This window comes from Puntigrus tetrazona, chromosome 10 (assembly GCF_018831695.1).
Source record: "Puntigrus tetrazona isolate hp1 chromosome 10, ASM1883169v1, whole genome shotgun sequence".
NCBI lineage: Eukaryota > Metazoa > Chordata > Actinopteri > Cypriniformes > Cyprinidae > Puntigrus > Puntigrus tetrazona.
The window spans coordinates 16,029,655-16,057,555 of NC_056708.1; the positions used below are offsets into that span (position 1 = coordinate 16,029,655).

At 37.3% G+C, this 27,901-nt stretch overlaps 1 protein-coding gene across 6 annotated transcripts; it reads right to left on the reverse strand.

Moving 5' to 3' along the window:
* Window positions 1-872: 872 nt before the first annotated feature.
* Window positions 873-27,653, reverse strand: cabp1b (calcium binding protein 1b). 6 transcript variants are annotated; one of them, XM_043250963.1, is made up of 8 exons: window positions 13,139-15,743; window positions 8,189-8,347; window positions 6,535-6,565; window positions 5,312-5,455; window positions 4,971-5,080; window positions 4,161-4,235; window positions 4,004-4,076; window positions 873-1,944 (listed from the first exon to the last, which is right to left on the reverse strand). In XM_043250963.1, the coding sequence occupies exons 1-8, from the start codon at window positions 13,265-13,267 to the stop codon at window positions 1,919-1,921; spliced, it is 747 nt and encodes a 248-aa protein (XP_043106898.1). In that variant the 5' UTR covers window positions 13,268-15,743; the 3' UTR covers window positions 873-1,918. The 6 variants fall into 6 exon arrangements, 5 of the variants coding, with proteins under 5 accessions (XP_043106898.1, XP_043106900.1, XP_043106897.1 ...); XM_043250965.1 differs by having other exon boundaries at window positions 8,185-8,347; window positions 13,139-15,736; XR_006251960.1 differs by lacking the exons at window positions 8,189-8,347; window positions 13,139-15,743 and adding an exon at window positions 26,653-27,653 and having other exon boundaries at window positions 4,966-5,080.
* Between the last annotated feature and the right edge of the window lie 248 nt (window positions 27,654-27,901).

Here is a 27,901-nt window from a genome sequence, read left to right on the forward strand (position 1 = left end):
TATAGTGTGTTTTGCGTCATTTCCAAACTATCTTTAATTTGTCATAACGTGTGAAATGTTAATTAATTTATTGTAGTTATAGGATGCATTACATGTCAGTTCTGGAATTAGCCTCAAGTCTTGATCCAAAGATGTGAAAAATTAATTAGCATAATTTGTGAAAATGTTTATGTCACAAAAAATGATACATGTGTGCACTGTTGGACAAATTAAAACATCTAGAGAGAGAGGGTGTGTGTGTGTGTGTGTGTGTGTGTGTGTGTGTGTGTGTGTGTGTGTGTGTGTGTGTGAAAAATGTGCATTTAAGAGTTTTTTTTTTTTTTGAAAGTCATCCAATTCCTTATCATCTAAAATATTTCTACAGCAAATGCCTTTACAAACGTTTACTGTCGCAGTTCGGACAGAAAAAAAAATGGTTTATTTCATTCCTATTACAGAAAGTGACTTAAAAGCCAGACATTTATAAATGAAGTGTTTAATAAAATACAAACTAATCCAACTGTTAAGTCCAAGGTTAAAATGTACGTGCCTCACATACTGCAAAACCATCTGTGGCCAGATGCTGGAGCTGGAACTCTACTGTGTGTGTCATGCAGGTAACAGAAACAATTGCAACGATTGCACTTGAAATTAAATGGACAAATACAAGTATAAATAAGTATGATTTTTATGTTGTCTTATTACTAAAACAATACGGTAAATATGCTTTACAAATCAGTGTTTCTAACTCATTAAAAGTCTATGAATTACGCAGTCGTTCTAATCTTAAATAAAGCAGGCCTGGATATGTGACTCAATAATAGGCCTACCAATGGTTTATTATTGACGAATTAGTTTTGGTGTTTTAAGAATACGAAAGCAAAAATCAAAAATTGATTGCACAACTTTTTAATGAAATCTACACTCTACAAAAAGTTGTTTTGGCATGCATAGAATAACTCAGGTTAGACAAACTTGAATTCACGCACATAAGATACAAGAAATTCAACCCAAACTCTCTCTCTCTCTCTCGCATTCGCTCACACAGAGTACGTCTCAAATAGTGTATTAAGGTCAAAGATGCTTGTTGGACTGTTAACTAAACTTACAACATTAAAATACATGACAGAACTACACAAGTGTAGGCTACTCGGCTGTGTTGACTCGATTGTATCAGCACTAGCGTTCATGCAAGACGGTGTGCAAACGAGGGCAATTGAATGTTGTTGTTTTTATGGCAAATCTTTCTCTATGTTTTTAAAAATATGTCCACGCATACAGTAGTGCATAGGTCCGATGTATTGTACAATAATAGCAAATGATTGATAGCAAAGTTTCCAGCATTTCCCAGTACATTGATATATAAAATAAAATCTTTGAGAGTAATAATCTATCGTAGGCTACTGTAAAACAGCCAGAGTCTTTTAAAGGGAAACTATACACACTCATCTTTCTATATTTTACAAATATTAATAAATAGCTTAAATATGAAACGGCAATGTTATTGCAATTTATCTGATGCTCCCTACTGTAACAAAGTAGGTGTGAGATGCCGGTAAATTAAAATAGTGAATTTTTTTAATACAGTTGCTGTTTTGATTGGTTGCTCATCTGGGTTTTTTTTTTTTTTTTGCATCAGACCCTTTGCAGGCTTTATATTGGGTAAAAAAACCCTGTTACACAAATATATTTCAGTAGATCACAGTATTAGCATTGGAGTCGTCCTCTCGTTCTCGCTGTTGGCTTCTGGGCTTCGTGAAAGCTGTTATGGAGGGTTACAGTGCAGTTCTTATGTGCTTTGAGGTCAGAGGTCATGTTTCAGAAGTTCCTCTTGCGAGGCTGCTCCCGTTTCCTCCTGATCTTTCCTCTCCTCCATCCGCCTCTGTCTGTGCCGGAGCACAGGAGATCCAGTTTATGACATAGTTTGTCCGCCTTTCCTCTAGCGGGACATCATTCTCACAAATTCTGAAGAAAGAGCAGAAATTGTTTGATTTAAACAGTCAGTTATCTAAATTAGCCCGTAGGCGCCAGAGCTCTCGTAGGCAAACACACGAGTCATTAGCAGTGATGATTGTTCGTCCTAAAGTGTAGACTTTCTGCTTTCTGTGCAAAGTGATCAAAACTCTGGAATGCTTTACATGCTCTTTTAAAATAAGAGACTCGTGGCAATGGTTTTAAGAGAGGGTTAAGAAAGGGTTACCCATATCATCCTTGTTTGTCTTCAGAACACGATTTAAGGTATTTTTGATGACATCTAGGAGGCTTGTGACTTTCCCAATGACTGCCACATAAATAACACTGTCAAGGTTCAGCAAAGTATGAGAGACATCTTCAAAATAGTCCCTCTGCCATCAGTGGTTCAGTCTAAATGTTATGAAGCCATGCCGTACCTCTCCGTGCCACTGAACGCAACCTCCGGACACTCTTCTGTGTTATCCACACGGATATGCTGTTTTCGTTTGAATCAAAGCGTAAATACACTTAGAAAACGTATCCGTGTGGTGCGGCGTTTGCTATTTGCATCCAGCGAATACTGTCCAAAATGAAGCTACGCTGATGCCGAGAGCGCAGAGAAGATGTACGGTTGATTAAGTCTTTATTTTTATTTTCTTTGCATACAAAAAGTGTTCTCGTCACTTTATACCATTCTGATTGAACCCCTGATGACAGACAAATTATTCTGATTATGTCTTTCATACTCTTCTGGACCTTGACAGTGTTGTTTACTTGGCAGTCAATGGGACAGTCACAAGCCTATATTTTCTTTTTATTACTTTTTATTATTCATTTTTTGTGTATTGTTATTATTATTGCATTCTTCTAAAGCCTGCTGTTGAAAATGAGCATATATTCTAAAAAAAACATAGAGACTTTATTTGTGTGTGTGTGTGGGCGTGTGTGCGTATTCGTGTGTGTGTGTGTGTGCATGCGCGTATGCGTGTGTGGCTTTGCCATGAACAACAACCCATTTTTCTCCCTTTTAGAGCATATAATTTGCTATCCAAACTCTGCATAATTATATTATTAGTGCGGTATTATTTTTGCGTTTGCCATTGTTTTTCTCTGCTGTCTGTGACCCAGTTTTGGGTTGCAGCCCATCATTTGGGAACCGCAGCTCTAAAAATTCTTGCTTTATAAATAACGAAAGGAAAAAAAAAAAGAGAAAACAAATGTACTATTGACCTCGGATGAGTCAAAGTTAGCCCGAGCTCCAAATACAACAAGAGGACGTTCAACTGTCACACCTCCAGTCATCAGCAAGAATAACAGTGCTAGCTATTTTTGTCCTTGCCGTTTTCATGCTCTTTTTGAGCGTGGTTAATCTGAGAGGTGAAATAATCCCGTGGTTAAGAGATAATCTGGTTGACAGCTCTACTACTGTCACTTTGCCGCCTTCACGAGGATGAGCTTCAATAGCAGCTAAACTGTGACACAGCGGCTAACAGCAAGGGGGAGCAAAATAAATAATAATGGACCCAAAAATAGGGATCATTTGTCTCAGTGCTTTTTTCATATTCCGTATTTTGCGGTGCAATTTTTTTCTTAAATCCACTTATGTTAGTCCATAAAAGGTCATTTTAGAACCCTTTTTGCAGTTAGTTTCAATAAATGTTCTGGTTAGACTGTGAAGAGCTTGTGCTGTGAACATTAGAGTACGTTTGTGTATTTTTCCCTCCGAAAAAGCTAGGAAAATCCGTTTTCTCTCTCGAGGAATGTACTTTGCAGAAGGTTGAGTGCTACTTTAATAACTTTGAGATCAAAATGAGAACAAAAAACTAATTAAATTTGGGATTAAACCTTGAAATTATTGCCTTCCATAATTAAATTTTACTGCGCATTCCAAAACATGGACAAGAGACTTGGAAGGGAACGCGAATGCAGTATTTTTTGGATTATTGCAGACAGATCACTGTACGATCATTTTGCCGCATAAACCGATTCTCTACACCTAGCGCAGCAATAAAGACACTGCGGCAGTGAAATTAGCATTACTAATTAGCATAGCAAACACAAGGTGGCTCACCTTCAAAGTCCACGTGCCCGTCTCCGTTTAAATCGATGTCCCGCAGAATGTCCTCCAGATCTCTGTGACCCACCTGAGGGAATAAGAATCAATATAAGGATGAAAGGAGAATTGGATGAGAGCTATAAAAGCTTTTCAGCAAAGTAAATAACAGCACCTGCTGGCCCAGCAGTTTCTTCATGGCCTCTCTTAGTTCTGCTGTGCTGATCTGACCGTCTCCGTTGGTGTCGAACTGAGAGAAAGGGAACAAAAGAAGGACGGTGAGAGGTTTAAACGTATTAGAGCAAGGTTTTCTCCCTTCCTGCAATTTTACTGTTTTGTTTTTATTCATATTATTATTTATTTTATTAATTTTACAGTGAAATATTTCTTAGTAATATTAGTAAACTGTAGTAGTTAAAAGTAGTAATATTACTTTTTGTTTTATCTTTTTTTTTACTGTTTTTCTATTTTATTTAATAATAACAATGAAATAATAACATTATTATTTCACTTTAGCCAAATTATGCTGGCCTACAAAAAAGCACAACAAATCTTTTTAAACTTTTTTTTCAGTCACATTTTTTTAGCAGCAAAAATTGCACATCACCCTTTTAAAAGCACCACTATTAATTGCAATAAAATCTAAATGGCAATATGGCTTAGTGCAATTACCAATTTGCAAAGGCTTTGGTTACATTAAATATATGTTTGTTTTATTAGTATTGTAATTTTAGGATGTGATGCCAAAAAAAAAGAAGATGAATTAAACATTTTTTAAATTCTCAACATTTGACTTTACAGTAAAATAGTGCAATTGTAATATTCTTTCATTTTTGTCATTTTTTTAATGAAAGCTATTTATTTTTGGAATTTAATAATATAAAATATAAGAATGCAATTACATTTTTTAAAGTGCATTTTAAATTGCAAGAAATATATAACACAATTTGCTTTTTTTTTCACAAATTGTGCAGCCCTACCTCACCTCTTTGAAAGCGTCTCTCAGTTCCTTTACTCCAATCATATCTGCAGTCTCAGCCAGAAGTTTGGGGCCCATCAACTCCACAAAATCCTCGAAGTCTACGTGTCCCCCCACTGTAAGACAGAAGACACAAGCCATTAGTGAACGTCCACAATATATGCTCTTTTTTTTATTGGCATCTTTGGTATCGATGATGAAAAGGTTCTTTAGATTATTAATATTTTCTTCTATATTATTCTATCAAACCTCCTCTTTCTAAGAGTGGCAGCACTAAACAGAGCCTTGCATAACCTACATTTCTAAATAAATGTTTGAACAAAACATGTTGATTTGTTGCTGCGTACAGTTCATGTTGATCTGCTGACTCAGTTCGATGAGCTCCATCTCAGTGGGCATGTATCCCATGGTTCTCATGCAGTTGCCCAGGTCTTTGCAGCCAATGAATCCATCTTTATCTTTATCAAACTCTTTGAAGGCTTCTCGTAGCTCTGTGAAGATAGAAAGCGGGTCAGGAAAAAAAGAGGACAGAGCGAGTTAGAGATAATGAAAAGAGAATATTTCATAGTATAATTATGTTTCGCTCGTGCGCTCTGCTTGCAACACAATTTTGAAGACAATTACAAAGCACTTACAAAGTACAACAATGTGCCTCTGAATGACCAAAACACTTGTAACTGAATACTTTGTTGCGAACCTTTTCTATTCACAATGAACAGCTCTTCAAATTCAAACGGAACAATTGGCGCATTTTATTAGAGTGCCCTGTTAAAATCAGAGTGAGAATTTGCACACATTGAAATGTCAGAAATTGTGATCAAAACACTTCAGCATTCTGCAGACTCTAGTTCATTTTACTATAATATCAGAAACGTGTACTTTGAGTGGCTTCTGTTGGATTCTTGAGAAATCATGTGGATATGCTGATTTGCTGTTAATAAACATTTCTGATGGCCGTAAAGGCATAAATCGCTACCTGGTCTTGTGTCACAAACATACCTGGGTGCACTTTTTTAACAGGACATGAAATACATACCAATAAGTACATATCAATGCAGTTTCCAGAAGAAATGAACACTAGAAGCAGTAAAAACTGACACTTTTACTCAGTTTCGAGTCATGACTTCAATAGGTTTGTTTGGTAGCTCACGGAGTACGTACTTGAGAGGCGAGGAGCTCTGGTTTGAATCCTGTGTGACTACGGTTTGACAAAACCGGTTTGGAAAAAGTGCAAATCTGCATATAAGGAAGTTGAAATGGCACAGATGCATCAACAAATGCCTTTTATATCTGTTTTGCATTTGGATTGGATTTGGTGTAGGGCATGTTTCCAACAAAATAGAGCATTATCTTTTAGCAACAGTCCCTGGAAATTTAACTTAATAAAAAGACAGCAATAAGTAACTATATCAACGTCATAAAAACAAGCTGGGGTTCACGTATTGAAAATGCGATTTAGCGCCAGATTTCTCTTTGAAACTGCAGCAAGCATAAAAAGTGCACAGAGGTACATATTTTTATGAGACCAGGATGGGAAACCGTGATTCTTTAGCAGTGAAGTGGCACTTACCATCCAGTTCCTCTGGTCTCAGCTCTCTGTTCTGCAACAAAATAAAGAAAAGCAATCACAGACAATCCTCGCTAACTGGTGCAATTTTGTTTCCATTAATGACACAAGTCAGCTGGCATTCTCCTCCTCTTCTGTAGAATACAGTCGTTTAATTCTATGCACTATTTCCTGCTAGAGAGAAACTCATTACAGCATTAGGATCACAATGGCACGTGTAAACTAATACACCCAACCTTTTCAGGGTTTTTTCCTCCTGCCTCTAAAGGAATTAACGTCTGGGTTTTTAAATTCGATCTTCCCATTTGGATTAAGTCATTTGGAACAGCACGTATAAACTCAGGATTGATCTCTCATAATCAGCTCAAGCCGCTAGTTTCTTTGATCCCAGCGTTCCCTGCTCACACATCTCTTCGAACACGAGCGCATGCGGGGCTCACCTCCAAACCCTCTCTGAGCTCCTGCAGAAGAACTCAATCACGTGAGCCTGACCCAAGACCCCTGCAGAGGCTAATAAAGCCAGATCCCCGCAGTTCGTATATAAACCCAAACATGTACCGCCTCTTTATGACCATCTGCAAATCTCTGCATTTGAGAAGAACAGCCTTGAAAGTGTATGGGTGCTTCAATATGTTACAATGGGCGAGATGTTGATAGGAGTCAGTTGTTCAGGAATCACACTACATTGGTCTTGCTGTATGTTTTCGATTCATTAATAAGATCCATTCGATAAGCAATCAGACTACATTGGCTTTGCTAAATGTTTTTGACTGACTAAAAAGAAACAGTTTGTTTCATTAAAAAGAACCAGCTAATCAGAGTCACTTGTTCATGAATCAGACTACATACGTTTTTGATTCATTAAAAAGATCCAGTTCATAAAAGTCATTCGTTCAGGAATCAGACTACGTTGGCTGTTCTAAATGTTTTTGATTCATTAATAAGACCGAGTTGATAAGGAATCAGGCTACATTGGCTGACCCAGCTCATAACGGACATGAATCAGACTACACTGGTCACACTACGTGTTTGATTCATTAAAAGTCACTTGTTTGTGAATCAGTCTACACTTTGTGATTCACTGAAAAAAGAACCATTTGTTTCATTTATGTATGAAACAGACTACAATGCTAAAATTGTAGGTATTGTATTTTGTGTATACCTACATCCTGTGAAGACAAATCAATAGAGAAATGATCTGTAGAGAAATTACGCATTATCCCTTAAGTACATATTCATCATATTGCATCACATTTACCGCTCAGGTAAAAAATGATTTCTTTTGCTACACCGCTGAAAGTTCAACAGCAGGGAAACACTGCGGAATTGCATTGCAAGATTCATTGAGTACTTTTTTATATATTTTTTTAAACACCATTTGCCTTTATTAGTTCATTTTAAACTATCCTGTGGAGTGAGAAATATCTAAAATATATAAGTACGCCTAATCTCTCAGTGAGCTCATAAAAGCTGTTTTTCTTATGTATTTCAGTTGTCTTTCAGGATAATACAAGGCTTTCTTGATAACTGTACTTTTCCCCCAGCACAACATAATATTCAGTGCATATGTATTGTAGCACTGCATTCTAAGTGAGAGCTTGTTTTTCAATTAGTAATTAAAAAGTGTGTGTAGTCGTGTTTGTCCAGACTTACGTACAGCCTGCCGGCTCTCAGCGAAGCCCTTGCGGAGAAAGATGCAGGCAGGCCCGAGCACATTGTGCATGTATGTTGAGTTCTGAGCCAAGGCCGCGAGGGCCTCTCCAGATGTCACCCCTTCATCACATGACTGCACTGCTTTGTAGCTGCGCTTCCGGTCCTGAGTGCGGCCATCAAGTCCCAGCGGTCCCAAACAAGTAAGCGAAGAGGGAACGTGGGGCAAAGACACAATTAGAAACTACACGGACGTCTGCCGGACACATTGGATGGACGGGTCGGTCAGTCAATTCAGTCAGCCGTCAGGTCAATCGATTGGTTCTTTCTGTTACGAGCTTCTACATCAGACAGTGAGAAAACAAGGCTGAGCTCTGCTTTCAGACTTTGGGCTTAATGTAATTTACCCGAGTACAAAATGTTTCTGGATCAGCATTCTTCCTTTGAGGTCCTCCTGGGAAGGTCCTATTTACGAGTGATTATAGTTAGAATAAAATTGATTCTCTTGACAATTTCATGTTTCGCTCTCTCTCCTTTTCACTTCCTGACTAACACAGGAAGGTTTTTTTAGCACATAAAGGAGAAAGAGGAAGAGCGGTAGGTGTATAATCAGTGTTTGATTTTTTTGTATAGTGCTTTCAAAGCAATGTTGGAAAGATAATTCTTATGAGATGAATGCCACCACAAAGTCATAATTACAAAAACAATACTTCCAAGTTGGTGTTGTGTCAGTGAGAAAATATAGTGGACACAATAAATACAGTGTCTGGTGGATTTGTTAAAAGGAATGTAATTATTTTTTCCTATTTACAATAAGAGCTATGTTACTGGACAATTATGATAAAATATATCATTTATATATAAATATGACTTTCTAACTGGTAAATATAGCATTGGCATTCTTGTGCTGCCAAGTAGGATGATGGGAAATGTAATTTGGTTGCATCCTCATAAACCTGATAAATGAGCAGTCAGAAAGGCTTTATCGATATATTTAATCTCTAATGCACACATTTAAATTAGAATTTTATTAAGATTGCATGATGTGAACATAATGGCACCCGAAGAGTTACAACTTTTACTTTTAAACAAATAAAATGCATCAATGAGTCAAAGTCTACGTTAGGGAGAATCTTGAACTGAGAAACCAAACTTCTCTTGATCTGTCACTGACTGTTTAGGACGCCCAACGATTCACAAGGTGAACAGGTGCAATGTTCAGGTGTATGCAGGACCAAATGATAAAGACGCTCTAAAAACAAGACTCTGTGCACTGCCAAGATGTGGAAAAACAGTGTTGGTGTTGCCTTCCTTCTGAACGAAAGAGAGAATTAAATTTATTTATTTCTTACATTTATTTACTGTTGTCATGTAAAGAATTTCATGTCGTTGAAATGTTAAAGCATTGTGAGTTCCCAGCATGCACTGCAGCATTAATATTTTTGCAGTTACTGTTATAGGATTATTGTTTTGCTGTGTGCTGACTTCATTTAAACTTTTTTCTATTTATTATATTTTTCTATATATTGGTCTAAAGAGCTGTTTTTTTTTTTAAATGTGTTGGTTGTCATCGTTCTTCAGGTTAGCGTGTCTAGTTTTAAAGCCTAGACTATCTTCAACCTTTTAAGTTTTTCTCTGGCTATCTTGTGAGTTGTTTTACAAACAAAGACAAATACTCGGTGACTTGGGTTGAGCGGACAACTCGGTAAACTCAAAAAAGCTGTGCAGTGAGTTGCTTTGAAATTTGAAGTTAAGCCAACTTTTCATTTTTTACAGTGAACTCGATCGACTTTTTCAGTTTTACTGCGGATTCATTCACAAAGCTTTGATGTGGGATTTTCAAAAAGTGGGAAACTGAAAGAACATGCTGTGCCGACTATATTGAATCCGGCAGTAATGTTTTTATTGATGTTTTTTTACGTAACTGTATATGAGCATTTCTGTGGTTTCAACCTAAATCACAGCAGCGTCTATCTGCGACGTATAGCCAGTCAGTGGGTGTTTATTTCCAAGATCTGCTCTGATAAGTTGGTTCTAAAACAGGACGGAAAATAACCTGTTGCTTTTATATTGAGATGTTATTTGATGTAAGAACCTTGATAACGTTAGAAGTGTTCTTCAGTAGGCTACAAAATAAAAAACAGCGCCAGTTCATGACGCCTTTAAAGTGTGTAAAAATTCAGTAAATTTTTCTGCAAGCATCAGACAACTGTATGCCATACATTCGGAAGCCAGAGATATCGGGTCCCACATCCTAGTTTGTATGAAATGTACCATTAGGAAGATTGATGTTTGACAGGAACATTGTTCCGAGTCCAACAAGGGCTGTTGAGCCAGGATCATGTCCTACTTGGGTAAATCACATCGAGCCATACTTTGCCCTCTATTCTCTCTTCCCTCTCAGCGACTGACAGAACCTTTAAGATCAGATATCATTCAAGCTGAATAATTCATCCACTTTCATACTCGCGGCGCACTGCCGCAATACTATGCCGTTTGATTGCTGCCATGAAAACAAATGATCACTCTGCGCTTAAAGACGGTTTTAAAAGCTTGTTCTAACAAATAAAACTCACTATCTTTGCCATTTTGATCATCGAAGGGTAAGATGTGGGCTAACCAAGGTCATTATATGAGAGTAGATCCTCAAATAACTTAAAAGGCTAATATGTTTGGAGAACGTAAAGCTGCTCATGTTTGGCAGAGGGCTAATCAGGAGAAGAATGAAATCAGTCAGCCAGCACATTATAATGACCAATTAGCAGAGAAGGTGAAGAGCATGCGGAATATAACTCACAAACACATAAAGAGCATCTCTCCAATTAAACACAGACCCATGGGTTAATTAAAGAGTAGGCTGACGTCAACTGAACGAGATCAGCTACTGAAATGTTCTGAAACAATAAACATTTGCATTTATAGTTATAAATTATGACTCCGATTATTTCAATTATTTAGGTACCCTATTCAAGTTAGATAGTCGTACACTGTAAATGATTATGAGAAGACTACCGGAGTATGTTTTACAATAAACCACTATTCCACTCTTTTCATTTCAATTTCCATTAATGTTACTTGCCATATCTTTCTAAATATTAGTGAAATTTGCTAGCATTTTCTGAGTGAAAATTTAAACCGTCAAAATTGACTTTTTGTGCTAAACAATTCATCGGGGAAAGTCAATCCACAAAAAAAATTTTGCCTTCGTAATCTTTAATCCAAATCTGAAAATGTTCCTACCCTCTAAAATGCTGGGCCTTCTCTGATGATGTCCAGTGACGGCTTGGGCGTGAACGTGACATCATTAACCACACCCCTCATTTCTGAATTAAACGCCTACTTTAATACATCCAGTTAATTTGAAGTAGAAAAAAAATTCCCATTTACTCAGACTTTAAAAAAAAGAAAAAAGAAATCTGTTTTGCGCATGTATACAAAGGAAAAATAAATAAAAAAATAAATTTGAAACGTGGATCCATCCACACTCTAAGGGCTAATAAAGTCCACCACCCACTGTGCGTTGAAGAAGTAATAAAAAACTACAAACATGGTGGACGTGCGGTTTAGATTTAAAGGATAATAAACAGCATATAATCTGTTGAAAAATACTAATTTCATCTAAAAACTGCATTGTGAACTTTCATAAAGATGTTTGGCCATTATGTCACTTCTTTTCTCTCCAATACGTTTTTCTCTATGTTGTTGAGTAATATATTTGTGTTTACTAAAAATATTAAAATAATAAATGAAGCCAAAATAAAAGAAAATGTAGATAATAAATATGGCTTAAATAATAAATAAGTGTATACGTTTCTTGTGAGAATACATACTTTTAGGCCATAGAATATATAGGGCGATTGTAATCTTTCATCAAAATGTAAAACTTGCTCTACCTCTGAAACAACTTTCCTTTCGTTGAATCGTTTATTTGTTTAACTCCTTCCCTCCAGCCATCTGACTTGCTCACTTTTCACAATCCACTCAGTTCCTAAATAACCAAAGTTTTTTTATGCAAATGCAGCTTACGTAAGTAAGCCGGGTTTTTACGTTGACATCACATTAATTTTATTGACTTAAAGCATCATATTCTTGCATTAGATCTTCTTTCCCCCCTCTCTTCTGCTCCTGTTATTCTGCCCCACCACATGCAGCTAAAGTAATCTGCATCCGACTGGTGGGTAAAATTGAGGTATACACTTACAAACACACACTAGCGGTTTCAGTTGGCCTCATATAATACTGAATCTTTCCATGAGCCTAATCTTCCATTCTACTATTAGTAAAGCCTTTATAATGTAACGGCAGCGTGATGCATGCACATACGTGCCTTTGCAAACATGCCCTCTCTATTTGCACATGACCTTCACACTCCATCTGTTGCCAAGGCTGTAAGGTGCCAGCTTGTACGTTCTTCCGAAGAAACCTGTGCCATTAGGCGCACCAGGAGAGGAGCTCTTAGCAGGTGCCAGCGCTAATCCCTAAACGCATTCATCCCAAGTCATCTAGAGACGATTGAGAAGAACTTCAGAGAACTTTCAGAACTTTCAGAAGCTACTTCAAACGTCATTGTCAAGAACTTTACTCTCATTAAATGCAAGTGCATTAAGGCAGCGTGATCTAGTTAAAAGTATTAACATACACAACTTTCAAGGTCAAAGATAGCAGCCAAACGCAAAAAAAAAAGTATATACTAACGTTTTTGCTTGGTTTTGTTGGGTTTTTAATCACATCAGCTAGTTGTCCACACTTACTCTAAATTCAACAATTTGATGAGGTTCACTCAGTGCACAATGTTCTTTGAGAACTGATACTGTATACAGTTGTGTAGAGGAATTCAGAGCATGGCTATTAAACTCGTCTCTGACAGTCCATGCAACACAGTCCAAGTCCGGGTCGAGTCTGTATGCCACACACACACACACACACACACTCTCAGCTATCAGATAGAGCATCTTACCTTTTTGGAGAAATTCTTAAGCGGCGATTTAACGCAGTTTCCCATAGTAAAGTCCCTTCTACTAAATGTACGCGCTTGAGAGTCAATGCGGCCGCTTGCGCGCGTGTGTGAGCATCCACATGTCTCCATGCATGGATTACGGATGGTGAGATGAGGTCTGCAGGCTTATCTTCTAGGAAAGACTTTACGGGAAGGATGTAGATGATCCAGGGGTGGCGATGCAGGACGTCAGGGTGATAGGAAGGGAGGAGTGGATGGAGGGATCAGAAAACGGAGACATGTGTCTCAGTGTGAAGGGCTGCTCAGAAGAGAAAAGCCAAGATTGCTTGTTCACTTGCTTGCACTCTCTCTCTCTCTCTCTCTCTCTCTCTCCCTTTCACCCTCCCTTCGTTTCCCCCACTCTCTCTTTCACTCACTTCCCTCCCTCTTTCTCTCTCTCTCCCTCACTCTCAGTTGCTCAGTTTTAAAGCCATCCATCCAAACAAGGCGAAAACAGACAAAGAGGCTTGCGCGGACGAACGTATCACCTTCCCCCGAGCAAGATGCTGAAGACACTAATCCAAAAACACACACTGGCGAGCGCGCGTGTACGAACACAGTCGATTACACACATACGGATGTGGGGCTATGGAGCTAAAAATACACACACTTGGCGTGTAGTCGTGCCGCCCAGCTACGAGGGCCAGCATTCAGATCAAACACCGGCCGGCGAAACACACAAGCCGCATGGGAAAAGGTGAGGTTGGGCCGCGCCGGGCACGGATGCGCCAAGGCTGCCAAATCACAGCACACCGTTCGAAGGCCATGGCAGGTTATTAAGGGAGGACAGGAAGCCCTTCCCAGAATTCACCTGCTGAGCTGGCACTCGCCCACTGAGCCCAATCGTTTCCTTTTTAGGCCACTCTCACCTCGCTTTCTTTTTTTTCTTTTTTGACTTCGCTTTATGTTAATAAAATCTTAAAAAGTTTGCCCAACTTTGTCATTATTTATTCACCTTTGTGTCCATCTGTATGATTTTTTTATTCTGTGCAACATAGAAGCTATTTTAAACATCTTAGTGTTTTTTGGCCGTACAGTCAATGGTCACCAAAATGTTGGGTTGCCAAATCTGCTGTTTCCCTGCAGAATTTGGTTGCTTTAACACTGTTGCTGTGGGTTGTTTTTCATATACCTGAGTTGAAACGATCCTCGAAATGCAAATGGGCTAGTTTTGTGTAGCATTTGGATGTTTTTTTGTGAAAACCTGGCAACCCTGTCCAGCATTCATCCAGATATCTTCTTTTATTTTCCACAGTAGAAAGAAGTCACACAAGTTATTCATGATGACATAATTGTCTTTTTTGAACTATTCCTTTAAAATCTTGAATGTATTTCCTAGACAGCAATGATATGAAATAGAGAAAAATTACCTTTTGACCAATATGCTTAGATTATAGAAAGCAGCATGCATCATTTTTTATCTCAATAGTTTTCCACTATACTGGATTTTAGATGACATTTGGAGCATCGTCCTCTAGAAATCTAGACTGTTATCAGTTATCGGCCCCAAATGTGCATCCCTAGTCAAACACTGAGAAGAAATTTCAATAAAAAATTATGGTGTTTATTTAAATTTGATGCATGCATTATTTTTAGCATATAGCTATTATTAATTTATATTTTTAAAGAAAAAAAAATGTAAGTGCCTTTGTTAAGCCTTTGTAAATTGTTTAGTTTTACAAAAATTAAAAATTGGTTTTATATTAAGTACAATTTTATTTATCTAAAGATTCTGCCATTTGTATGAAATAAATATATTGTTTTTCTTCATTATTTTTTGTACATCTTATTTTTATATTTTACAGCCTTCAGTTCCTTTTTATATCACCTTATTGTAATTGTGTTTTCAGCAATAAAATAATGCTCCTATCCCGTCACGCGATCATTATTTGATGAATCACTGAGGCTGGGATCACTACTGCCACCTTTATGCAAGCTATAATTACACACTAGTAATTCAGTTGTTTTGTAAATAAGGTGCAATCTATAACAAACCTAACGTTTGCACTCAAAATAACAATTTTTATAATACGGGCTAATATTTAGATGTATTCAGCAACTGGCTGAACTGTATGCTTGATGGTTAGCGAAAAAGATGCAAGTTATTGTCAGCGAACATATCAAGTAAATGCATAAAAAAATAATCTCCGACCTCCCCTGCAGGCTAAATTATTAATCTAATTCGATTCTCATTCATTTTATAGCTCTTCGTGTCAATACTTGTTTCATTTGTTTCAAATCTAATTTCTCCGAGGGATTTTTATGAGAAGCACCAGCTCGATAAGAACTCCTGCGCGATAAAAAAGCAACATCAATTTTCCTCTGCATCATCAATACCTCTGTTGTAAGCACATTTAACCTCCCTGATTAATTCTCAGCCGTTCTATTGGGTTTACTCATGTATGGCTGATCTCTCTCTCTCTTTCTCTCTCTGTCGGTGAAGATGATTCATCTAGCTGAAGCCAGCCTCTTCACCGGAGGCTCATTGTGAACTTCAGAACACATCAGAAATCAGAGCCAGGCGCCGTCCGCTCTCATAACGTCAACTCAGCAAGAGCACACGCACCAGCAGCGCAGAAACATGCGCACACACTGGCATGCATCCATACATGCTCAGAACGTAATCGCATAACTGTGCGTGCATGTATGCATAAATCATCCCCGCACGGTGATTTAAGTCATCTTTCCACTACTGTAATGTTTACAGGAGCGAGTCGAGGTTAAATAAACAGCTCTGATTTAATGCTGTGGGTTCATCACAACCTGTTTAGCTGGTGTTACTGTACGTGTGCATTTCAGTGACATCATCTGTTTCAGCCAATCGCACACAAAAAAATGTTTTGTTTTGTTTTTTTGGCAGAGCTGCTTGGCATGCATTAAACATACAATAGACCGAATCACAGTGTGCCAATATATCGACTTATACTTATACTAAATGCTATAATAAAATTATTGTTAATGTTTAATATCATCATAACTGGATTTTATTAGTCACATCTTCATAAAACGTAAAAGGAAATTTGAACTGAATAAAAACACCTTAAAGAGTTGATGATGTATCTAGTGCTATTTTAGCATTATTTACTTCTATAGTTTTTATTAATATTTCGAAATAATTTTTATTTGTATATTTGAAATATTTTTTAGTTTTCATTTTAATTTTCACTAATAAGCGTTTTGCTATTTTTAATTATTTTTTTTTTATATTGTTATTTTAGTTCAGCTTTAGTTTTTATTTCGTTAGTAATATGCATGCAACTTAAACTGATATTTCAGTTCATTGCCAACATTTCAAATCTGCTGTTTACATTTTGCTTTATTTTATTTAAGCTTTTTGACAAATAATATTTAAATTGTTTAAATACTAATAATCACATTTCAAAGTTGTGAAAAAATCTTAAATACTATCACCTGTAATTTTAACATCTCTAATTATTTATTTGGTTGAATGTATTATGTATTATATTTTACATGAAACTGATCTAAAAATACAGAATTATGGTATTAATTTGGCAAGATCGGGGTCATGTGACAACAACAGTGTGTAATATGTTTAGCTTGTTTATTGTTGCATATTTCAGATACTATTTTTAACATATTTTTAAAAGCAGCACGTAATACATATTGTTCAGTATGCTAGTATTTCATTCCCTACATAGCAGTTGACGGAAAGAAAAGTTCCGTGATGTTTTCTGATTGGCTGCTGCTGAGTAAATATAGGAGGAATATGTCAAAGTCATTTACATGTGTTGAACTTCCTGCTACCGGCTGGTGGCACTGCACCTGAACATGTAGATGTTTTCAGGTGTTTCCACTTTTATCAAACATACGAAGCTTGGTCCAGATGGAACATGGAATGAGAAAACATGTCACTTCCTGTTGCCAGCAGGACATTTTGGAAATGGCCAGTTGTTCAGGACAGGAGTCTTATCAAACAGGGCAGCCATGGCCGTACATTTCAATGAAAACAATGAAAAGATATCTGCGATTTAACATCACAAAGGGCTTTAGATTACGCTGACCAAATTTGGCCCTTCTCTATCTAAATCTGTGAAGTTTGTTTAAAAACAACGCCTGAAAAAGACCAAAATGGCACAGAACTTGCCGAGACCATTCAAAATAACAGACTTCCTGGGGACTTTTGTAGGTATTGGCGTGTACCAAATTTCATACATGTATGTGAAACGTTAATAACTTGTTCAGTGAATAAATGTTAATCGCACTAAGCTGTTGAATGCCATGCACTCCCTCTTCTTTCATTTAGCAGATCAGTAAGAGAAACAAACCTTACGACCTTGAAGTTGCTGGCGTCACGCTTCTGCATTTGAGCTCCAGGAACTCGAGCGTTTGAGCCACACACGCACAAAACGGATCATTCTGACAGCAATGTTAATAAGTACTTCTTCGTTTTAACGAAGATGTGAGGTCATGGATAATCCTGTTAGACACGGCGACAGGCAGCCAGAGAGACAGGAAGACGAGCGGAGAGGTTCCTGTTCATCTCCAGCACGCTGACGGCATTTGAGCTTCCTGCTTCGTCTTACAAAATCACACACACGCTTGGACAGGAGCCGTCCTCCAAGATCAAAGAAACACTACTGACCTTGGGAACATTTACAGGGAAAGATAAGCTTATATGATGAAATATATCATCTTCGTATATCATGAAAGCCAGATTTCGGTGTACATACGTACATTTCAGTGGGACTCAGCATCCGAAGGAAACGTTTGCACAGACCGGTTGGGAAGTATTGAATAGGTTATTCGCTTTAATACACATTTCATGTTGGTTTCTCAAAGGGGAGCTGGATTTACACTCAGAATTAGACATTTCTCCTGAAATATTCATTCACGTTCTTCTAAGAGCATCAAAAATGTAACAGCTCTTCTGAAGTGTTGTTCTTTTCCCCATCCGAACGCTTCATTAGCTCTATAGCTTCTCTCCGACCCTTCACACTCACCTGCTGCACCCGAGTGTCACGCGCTCGCCTCGGGTGCCGCTTTGTTTGTTGTTATGAAGCCTTGCGCTAAATACATAGATGCTCTTAGTACATTTTTTATGAACGCTTGTTCAAAAGCTCCTGAACACACGTTCCGATGCCGTATGAAAGAAAAATCGCGAATGGAATCTCACAGAATTTCACACAGACTTCAGGTTAGGTGAAAATTCCGTCACCATTTGCTTTTTCTCATAAACTAATTAAAACACCAAAGAATAAATTTAGCTAAATGTCTTTCCATGCAATACCAGTGAATATAAGTCCACATCATTTCTGAGGGCCAGCAAAGGCTTCTCTGCTGACCTAAACACTATCAGAATCCCTGACTCAGTTTTACTTTATTTTTTTCACGAATGTGTATTAAATCATCTCCAATAATCTATTCTCTTTGTTTCATGTCTCTTTTCTTGGTTGTGCTGCTTCCAGCAGTGTATGTTTATAGTAGAGCTTTTATCCAATCACATTTTAGCAATCGTGTTGCCAGGGTCATAGAAATCTGCCTTCAGAATGGTACTTGTTCATAAAACTGTGCTTACTAGTATTTTACTTGCGACTCGTGAAGACGGAAATCAGTGAGAGCTAAAGTGTTAGGTCAAGTTTTAAAAATATGTAATCGCCTTATTGGTTTTATACCAATGTTATCTGTAAGGTATAAATACATTACATATCTGTAAGCACATCGGGCGGATTGTATTTGTGTCATTTTGTCAGATTAATTCCTCAGATAGAGATGATATGCGGTGCGCTGCACAGCTGCAGAAACTTGTTGAATTGTATTGTTGAAGTGGGTTTCTTGCTTTATTAACAGCGTTCATTCCCGCTAACGTCACATGAGATTTTTGTCATACATTGTATCCTTAATTTTAGATTTTTAAGTAATTTCATGTTTGCTTGTTTTGTGTTTTTTTGTATCCACATAATTTTGCATATGCTCAATGCACATACAATGGTTGTTAATATTTGTTAATGTTGTGAATCTTGTCAAGAACGTCAAAAGAAATGAAGATAATGTTAATACTTCAGCTATAATATTTGTTATTTTATCTTAAAATTGTATTTATTGAGTATTTTAAAATCTTTCTCTAAATTCTTCTCAGAAAGGTGCTTCACAGTGCCATAGAAGAACCTTTCTAAATATTTCCTTAAAGAACCTTTAACTTCTAAAGAACACTTCTTTACAAGAGATGGTTCTTTAAAGAACCTTTGACTGAATGTTTCTTTATGGACCCATAAATGGTTCTTCGCCGTGAAGAACCTTTTAAGCACCTTTTCTTTTTTTAAGAGTGTATGAACAGTTCATTTACAAAAACAGATAACTAAAAAAAATATTGAAAAAAAAAGTGAACACAATAAAACATGATAACATAATAAAAACAATTTGAAAAAAATGTGTGTTTTTATATTTATATTCAAGATTTTTATATTTCATAATATTTTTATTATATTTTATATATTAATTTTTTCCTTCCTATTTTTGGAGCGAAATCTGGCCTGCATTTTGTGAGAATCACCTTTTTTATTTCTCCTGAGGAATGAAACATAAGTGAGAACTCGATAAAGTCTCTTGAGCTATGAAAGATCAAGCTCAAAGCAATAACATGTTCCTCTGGGATGTGCCGAGGATGGAATTTCAAGGTCTATTCTCTCTCTCTCTCTCTCTCTCTCTCTCGATTACGCAGACTGAGAAAGGCTTAGAAATTCTGCATTTCCTCCCCTGCAATCCATGGGCGAATAAAAAACACACACATTGGCTTCTATAAATAGCACAGGACTTCGAAATTGTATGGAAGACAGAAATGACGTGGAATTTACGACACAGCCTGTATTCACATATCCTCTTTTTGCTCATCTATTTAAGCCCGGTTCTTTCAACTGTCCCTCCGTTTGCCTTCCGCCCTCCCTCTTGTTCTCTATCTCTCCCCTCCTCAGACCCCTTGCAAGGTCGCTGTGACCCAAGTGGGCTGTAGAGGGAGGGCGGGAGCGACTGAAAGCTCCGGAAAAAACCCAAAGAATGAGCACAAATGGAGCCAAGTGAGTGAGAGGCAGAGCTAAAGTGGTTCTGCATCACCTGATTCTCAACACTGAGCGATGTATATTCCTTACATAATACATAAAGGTCTCTCACGCTTCCCCTTTTTCTTCCTACTTGCACCTCCGTCTCCCGCATCCATCCATCCATCCCAGTGTGGCACCAGCAGGGAGGAAAGATGCGGGCGACCTGACAAAGAGTGACAGAATGTCATTTTGTCAGAAGAAGTAGCTGCGTGTATCTGCCAGAGCCCGAGAGCCTGAGACGGGCAGCCCCTGCTGGCAGAGCAAAGGCATTGATCTGAATCTCACCGGGGAAAAACAATGATGCACAGAACTGTGCTTTTGATGATGCACGCAGCACATCTCCAAAAGCGGGTTAGTGGCGTAATTCATTGTTAGTGAACGTAAGTCAGGTCAAGTGATGCCAGTGTAAGGATATTAATCTCTTCCGCCTCGAGCGAAAGAGAGAGAGTAAGAAGAAGATTGTGAGCAAAGCACAAGACTTCTGCGACACACAGCGGCTGAAAAGAATCCGACAAGAAAACTGACCAGATGGAGATGGAATTATATATGCTTGTAGTTTAAAACAACTGCCATAATATCTATCTATCTATCTATCTATCTATCTATCTATCTATCTATCTATCTATCTATCTATCTATCTATCTATCTATCTATCTATCTATCTATCTTTTTGTTTAGTTTTGTTTTTTGTTTCAGGGCAGATGTCTTAAACTACAAGCCTTTATCCAATTGAGACATCAGTTATTTGGATGCATGCAAGACTGAATTCCTTTAAACAATTCACTGAATCATGCATCATGTATATATACTGTATATATAAAGGAATTTCTTTATATTAAAGTAATTCAGTCTTGCATGCATCCAAATAACCGATGGCTTAATTGGACAAACGGGTCTTCATGTAAACACTTCAGATGTGTTGATCGATTTGGAAAGAGCCTTATAAATCTGAAATAATCTGATCAGGAAGAAAGAATTCAACTAGGTTCAAAAATGTCTTGGGCATATGCGCAATGCCGTGATGTGTTTGTGTTTAATGTATATATAGAATGTATTTATTTATGTATCATGTTTTGTGAGTTGGTCAATAGACTGAATGTTTACTGATACTAATAATAATAAAAAACTCATATCACGTAAAAGTCAGCTTTCTTTTTAGGACAATGGACAAATGGCAATAATATTGATGGCGACTCCATTGACATGGCTTTCTTTCTCTCTCCTGAGCAACTGAACAGTGCATGTGATCAAGTTTACTTTGGAATAGTTATGAATATGTGAATCAGATATGATGATGATTTAGGGTTTATATGAACAGAACTTGAAAGTGAAATGGGATTGGAATTATTCTAATTGTTTAAATTAGTGCATGTCAGCATACCTGTTGGAAAAGGTATCTAATGAAAAAGTTTGAAAGTTCTAGAGTCTGTATTGAAACAAGAGTTGGGCACAGTAAAATAAAGGTTTTTGGGTGTATTTTTGTATGTATGTCAGATCAGTCAGCAACTGTAAAATTTCCATTATCTGCATAAGTGTAATGATAAAATTGATTAGTTTAATGGAAATTTTGTGTATGTTGGAAGCAGGTACAGTAAAAACCTAGCTATAATTCTCTGATTCATTAAGTTATATCTTACAGCATTGTTTTTATAAATATAACCTTTCTTGAAAATATTAAATGTGAAGTAAAGTTTTGGTTATAATGAAGTTATATTTAATAAATAATGTTAATGTTTTTACATCCATTTCCTGATTTACCTCATTTAATTATATATTATTCTTTCTTTCCACATTTCTACCATTTTTAAGTTGCACTGACTTTTATATTTTTATGTATGTCATTTTTTAAAGCATCCCAATGTATCTATGTAAATAGTTCTGATTGGCTACTTATGTTTTAAAGTGTTATGGGTTGGTGCTATTTGTATATATATACATGCATATATGCATTTTCAAAATATTTAATGTATTTGTATATTTATATTATTATAATTGCATATTACATCTAAATATGTTCAATATACAAACATGGCGTGTTTTTGTTAAATATATATACATGGATATGATTATTTATTATACATAATAAATATAGAAGAAATGCGTTCGTGTGTAGTTTGTGTGAAGTTTGAAAGCTGAAAAAGTGGTTCAGATTACAGTTTTTTTCAATAGAAGCATTTTAGGGCGCTAAATTAAGCACATTTCGGTTTTATTAAGAATGTACACTTTAAGAAATAAAACTTCCTTTCAGGTTGACGAAAGAGATTAGAACATTTTAATTTAGAGCCATATCTAAGAAACTTTTTTCTCGCTGAAACCATTCATCGCATTACTTTAGCCCTGATTTCTTCATTCGTTCTCCATAAAGTGTTCTATAAGAAGATACGAATCTAAACTAAACCCGAAACCTTTTTTTTAAGGGTATATAACACACCGCTCGCATACGTAAAGCGCTGATTGATTATAAAATTAAAAGCGCACTCATCAAACACTGATGATGATTTTCAAACCGATGGGCGAACAGAGGTTCTGTCATGTACATCCGATCAGTCTCGACGGGGTGATGAGCTACGTTCGAATCCGCTCTTCAGTTTCACGGTTTCAAACCCCACGTGTCAGGTAGCTAATGGATTTGAATTTTTTTTCACTCCAGCACAAAAGACAGCTTTCCCCTCTCTTCTCTAATCAGGTCTTGAGCTGCTATATTTAGCGCCTGCTGGCGGAGAATGATTTCTGTAGGGATTGTATGCGGGCCTTGACGTTACATAAGGAAATACGAAACACTGCATTTGAGGAATATCAATCCACTACGAGGAAAAAATAGACACGGCGGCGCTATAAATACGGCAGCGTTTCCGTTCGCATTAAGATGCAGGGCTTTTCTGGATCCGAGCCGAGCTTGTGCTTGCGCGAACATGTTGTACGACATCGCAATCGCGTGTCACGTCAGTCACGGCCCAACGTTCCTTCGAGAAACGTGCACGCTTTTAACTTTCGCGCAGGTCTTACATTGAGCGGTTGTGACAAAACGACTGCGTGACATTTACGAGCCAAAGACTAATGATGCCTGGGAGGTGCTTGAAAAGTGTCAAAACTGGGACAGACTCAACCTGGTTCCTGGCAACACCGAATCTTGAGTTTCTGACTGTATGAAAAGACTTTAGATATAGTGAGAGAATAAGAGTCTTGTGACGTTATCACGTATAGCTCTCGAAACAGGCTTTGTGATTTCTGTTACCCTTATTACATTTATAATGATGCTTATTATGCTGAATGGGCTTTGGAGTTAATGCAGTTAAACACACTCTCTCAGCTCTTTATAAATGCTTTTTCAGATAAGTGCCCTTTTCTTCACATACCAATTAAACAAATTCACTTTCATTTGATTCATGTATTTAAGTGGTTTGTTTCATTCCAGCTCGGGCACTGAGTGATTTCTGTGTGCTTGCGTGTTTAGAGTTGGCTACAATCTTTTCTGAAGCGCTCACACATCGAAAACCTACATTTGAAGCATTGCTATTTGTGCTATTGGCTATTTGTCTTGCTATTTCAGTACTAATGAATGGGTCAAAGTATGTTTTGCTTTACATCTAATAACGCCAACAGGTTTGTTTGAGGGTTGGGTTTAGGTTCATTGGTTTAGCCAAACCCAGCTTCGTATGAAAATCATTTCATCCTCGCATAATACTGTATGTAAGGAATGTTAGAAGGAGCGAGTGTTTACTGTTATTGCAATTTGGAGGCAAAAATGTCTCCAGAAGTCAGCCAAATATGACTAAACCAGGTCCTTGAAGCTATTGTTTAAATGACAAATAATGTTCCAGACATAAACATCGCTATTAATAAAAATATGCAAACTACAACTTCTTTTCTTTCTATTATTTTCTACTTCATATGAAGCCGGGAGATAGGACAAAATTATATTTCAATGCTTTTGCATTCTCTTGCAAAAGTATTGTGTTTCCCCAAGAAACTTCTCATTGTATGACAGCGTTCCCCTTGAGAAACTCGGGGCAAAACATTTGCAATCACTCACAAAATTATTGCGTTTGCAGAAGCGCTGATATATATGTTATTTCATTTTGTGGGCAAATGAAAGTTTTCGGTGGGGCGCAATTTTGCGAGAGAACTGTAAACGTTGTGAGAGCAAATGCAAAAAGTTTCTTCAGGGAATGCAAATGTTTTGCCCCAAAACGCAGAAGCATTGAAATATTATTCATCCTCACGTCTCTTTTGCCATCGCTTTTTCCATTTAGTGATTTTGTATAAGGTACAATTTAGAAAAAAAGTAGCTGTGTGACCACCCAAGTTCGCATTTATATGAGGTCAAGGCTTGGGTTAGGTTTAGTTTGCTGTAAATATAATAAACGTTATATAAGTCTGTGGTCTGTCCTCATTTAGATAGCTAGATAAATGTGTGCCTTTCTGTGTCTTTGACCTGTTGAAGCTTTAACCTGAATTTGGAGGTGTTATTTCTGTGGCACATTAGCAGGATGGTTAGTTATTGTCCTTTAGAGAAAGAAAGCAGCAGGAGAAAGTGGCATCAAATTACAGTGAAGAAGAAAACGATGGTGAATAAACATGTTAATAAAGGTGTAACGCACAAAGTAGAAATATGGCCCAGTGCCATATTAAAAAGTCACAAAAATCAACATTAGAGTGTCATAATATCTCCAATAATTTCATATGTTAATAGCTGAATAACCAAAGATTCAAAAATGATGCTCAGATAACATCACGTATGCGGTTACAAGCAGCTCCTCTCATTTCGCTATATAATATACATATCAGTTATCCATCAGTCATTAAACGTTGCCGTGGCTTCAGATGTGACAGCATAGGGTCAGCATTTGACACCTCTGGCTTTGTTTTGTCTGTGAACTCTGACCTCAGCCTGGCACATCTCGGAGACCGGAGATTTTGGTTTCACTTTAATCTTCGAATCCTCATGCATAATTCAGTTTTATCATCATTATCTGATCATAGAGAGATCATATCCCCGAAGACACGTGCTCTCCAATTACACATCATTCAAAACGTTTAATGCAAGGCACTGCGATGCACTCTTAAACCATCATTTAGCTGCACGGCATTAAAGCAAGAACATTCACTAATCATTTGTCATTTAGTGGAAACTTTTATCTGAAGTGACATTTTGTTATGCAGAAGACTTGTACAGGCTTTTAACCTGGTTGTGGTTTAATTCTCTACTAACCACCTGTTGAGTTTCATTTATCTGTATTATTTTATTTTCAGTAATGATATTTCATGGCCTTATTTGTGCTGACTTAATATAAACATGTTAGGAATAATATCTAAACTGTAAATCTAAACTTTAAAAAGGGTATAATCATTCCTTCTGAACGATTCTTAATAAAGAAAGTATTGAGTGAATCCGATGGTTTTACGGTTCAGTTCCATTCACTGTGTTCCCAGCATGCATCGAGGCATAAATAATAATTATGGTTTGACAATTTGACAGTTTGTTTTACACTGCTGTTGTTGTCATGTTTACAATTTTTTTTTTTAGCGATGTTGATTTACAGTTGATTAGTTGATTGTTACCCTAATGCGGTGTGACAACAAAACATACAAAACTATTTTAACACTTTCATGACTTTTATCATTTTCATATGTGTGTGCGTGTCCCTCTCTTTGAAATCCAGGCTAAAGTCTCAAAATATAATTATGAGATAACAAGCATTAAACTTGGATTTCAATCATTAATTATCCAACCTTTGACATGATCTTGCTTAATATTATGGTTCAACACATTATGGTTACATTTTTACAGAATGTTCTTTACCTTATGAACGTTGATTTTATGTAGAAAACAGCGATGACAAAAAATGTATGTAGTTGTTGACATATGAAGTGGATCAAAAAAGTTAATAATGCATTTTGTTTTTAAGACTTTGATAAAAGGTTTTGATCCACTTTGATTGTTGACTAAGATTAGGTTTTTGTTTACATATGTTATATATAAAGACACACATACAGTAGACTATATGTTTTGAAGACATATCTTTTTTTAATATTTTGTTGATACACGTTTGATTAGTTGATCATTACCATACTGCAGTCTGACAACAATGTAGCTAAAACAATTTTTATAATATATATATATATATATATATATATATATATATATATATATATATATATATATATATATATATATATATATTGTTTTAATAATTATATTTAGTAATATGTATGTTATTTTGTTATTTTGTTATTTTTATAATAATAATAATAATAATAATAATACTTTGTCAGACCATTTATATTATCATTTGAAACTCGCTCAAACGAGTATACATACTGTATACTGCATCATTAGTGTACTTCAAACATGTAAGTCACTTCAGATACAAGAATCAGCTAAACGACATAGTAGCGTAGCACAGTAGTCACCCCTACCTGTCCAAAGACTGATTTGACTATGGGATGGAGGTCTGCATCAAGCGCGCCGCTGTACGCGCTCGCTCTCCCGGGGGCGCGGGTGCTGCTGGGCTGAAGCGCTGGAGGTGGACTGGAGGTGACGCTTTGACGCTTGTCCTTCGTTTCAAAGAACAGCGCGGCTTCCTCCGAGCGCTTGGACAGGGATGAAGTCGGCGAGGGCGTTCGGCTGGTGCGGGGATTCCCGTGGAGTTGTACCGGAGGGTCAGCGGTGTGGTGGTGCCGCGAGGGCTTGCGGTGTTCCGGTCCTTCCTCCTGATAATATCCATCCTGACCGCGGGGATTCTGGACCTTGTCCGCTTTTCGTCCGTGTTTCGGTTGGCACAGGGGTCTCCTGGCGGTGGCATCGCACTCATCGGTCCAGCACGAGTCTCCTCCTCCGCCTCCCGCGTGCCGGTGCCCGTTGCGGTGGCTCGCGGGGTCCGCGCGGACTCTCCGGTTGGTTTTGATCAGGGACGTGGTAGATTCGCTTTTTGGAAGCGAGGAGCTCATTTTGACCCCCCCACAGACTCAAGTTGAGTCGGGAATCTCAGTTATAAAGGAGGAATGTGTAAACGTGTCGTCGGGCAGGTGGGAATCTCTCCGGTGAACGCTGAGTGAAGGACTTTATAGAGCGCGAGAGCATCGCACAGGTCGCTCGCGCGGAGTTTGTTCGGTCCCTCGTGACCCCATTGAGCGCGCGCTGCCACCAAAATTCAGCATTAACAAGTGAATCTCTCTCGCTCGCTCGCTCTCTCTCTCTCTCTCTCTCTCTCTCTCTCTCTCTCTCTCTCTCTGGATGAAAGTTACGTCAAACTGCCTTGAGAAACCATTGAAGAATAAAAGGACGTCAAAATGTTAATGACGGTATGACGTGACTTGTGCGCAGGTGAAAGTGACGGGAAAAAAGACATTGACAGCAAATGCTGAGAATGCTCAGTTTGCATCATTAAAATCAAACAACGTAATAGAGAGGAAACGTGAATAAATACAACAATAATGAAACAAATAAAGTAGCCTATACATGAGTAAAAATGAATACATTGGTCTAAATGGTAATACAATCATAGATCCATATATATATATATATATATATATATATATATATATATATATATATATATATATATATATATATATATCATATATAATTCATAAAATATAATAAATATACAGTACACAAGTATATTATTTAACCAAAAACATTTATTTTTAGGCATTTGACAGCACT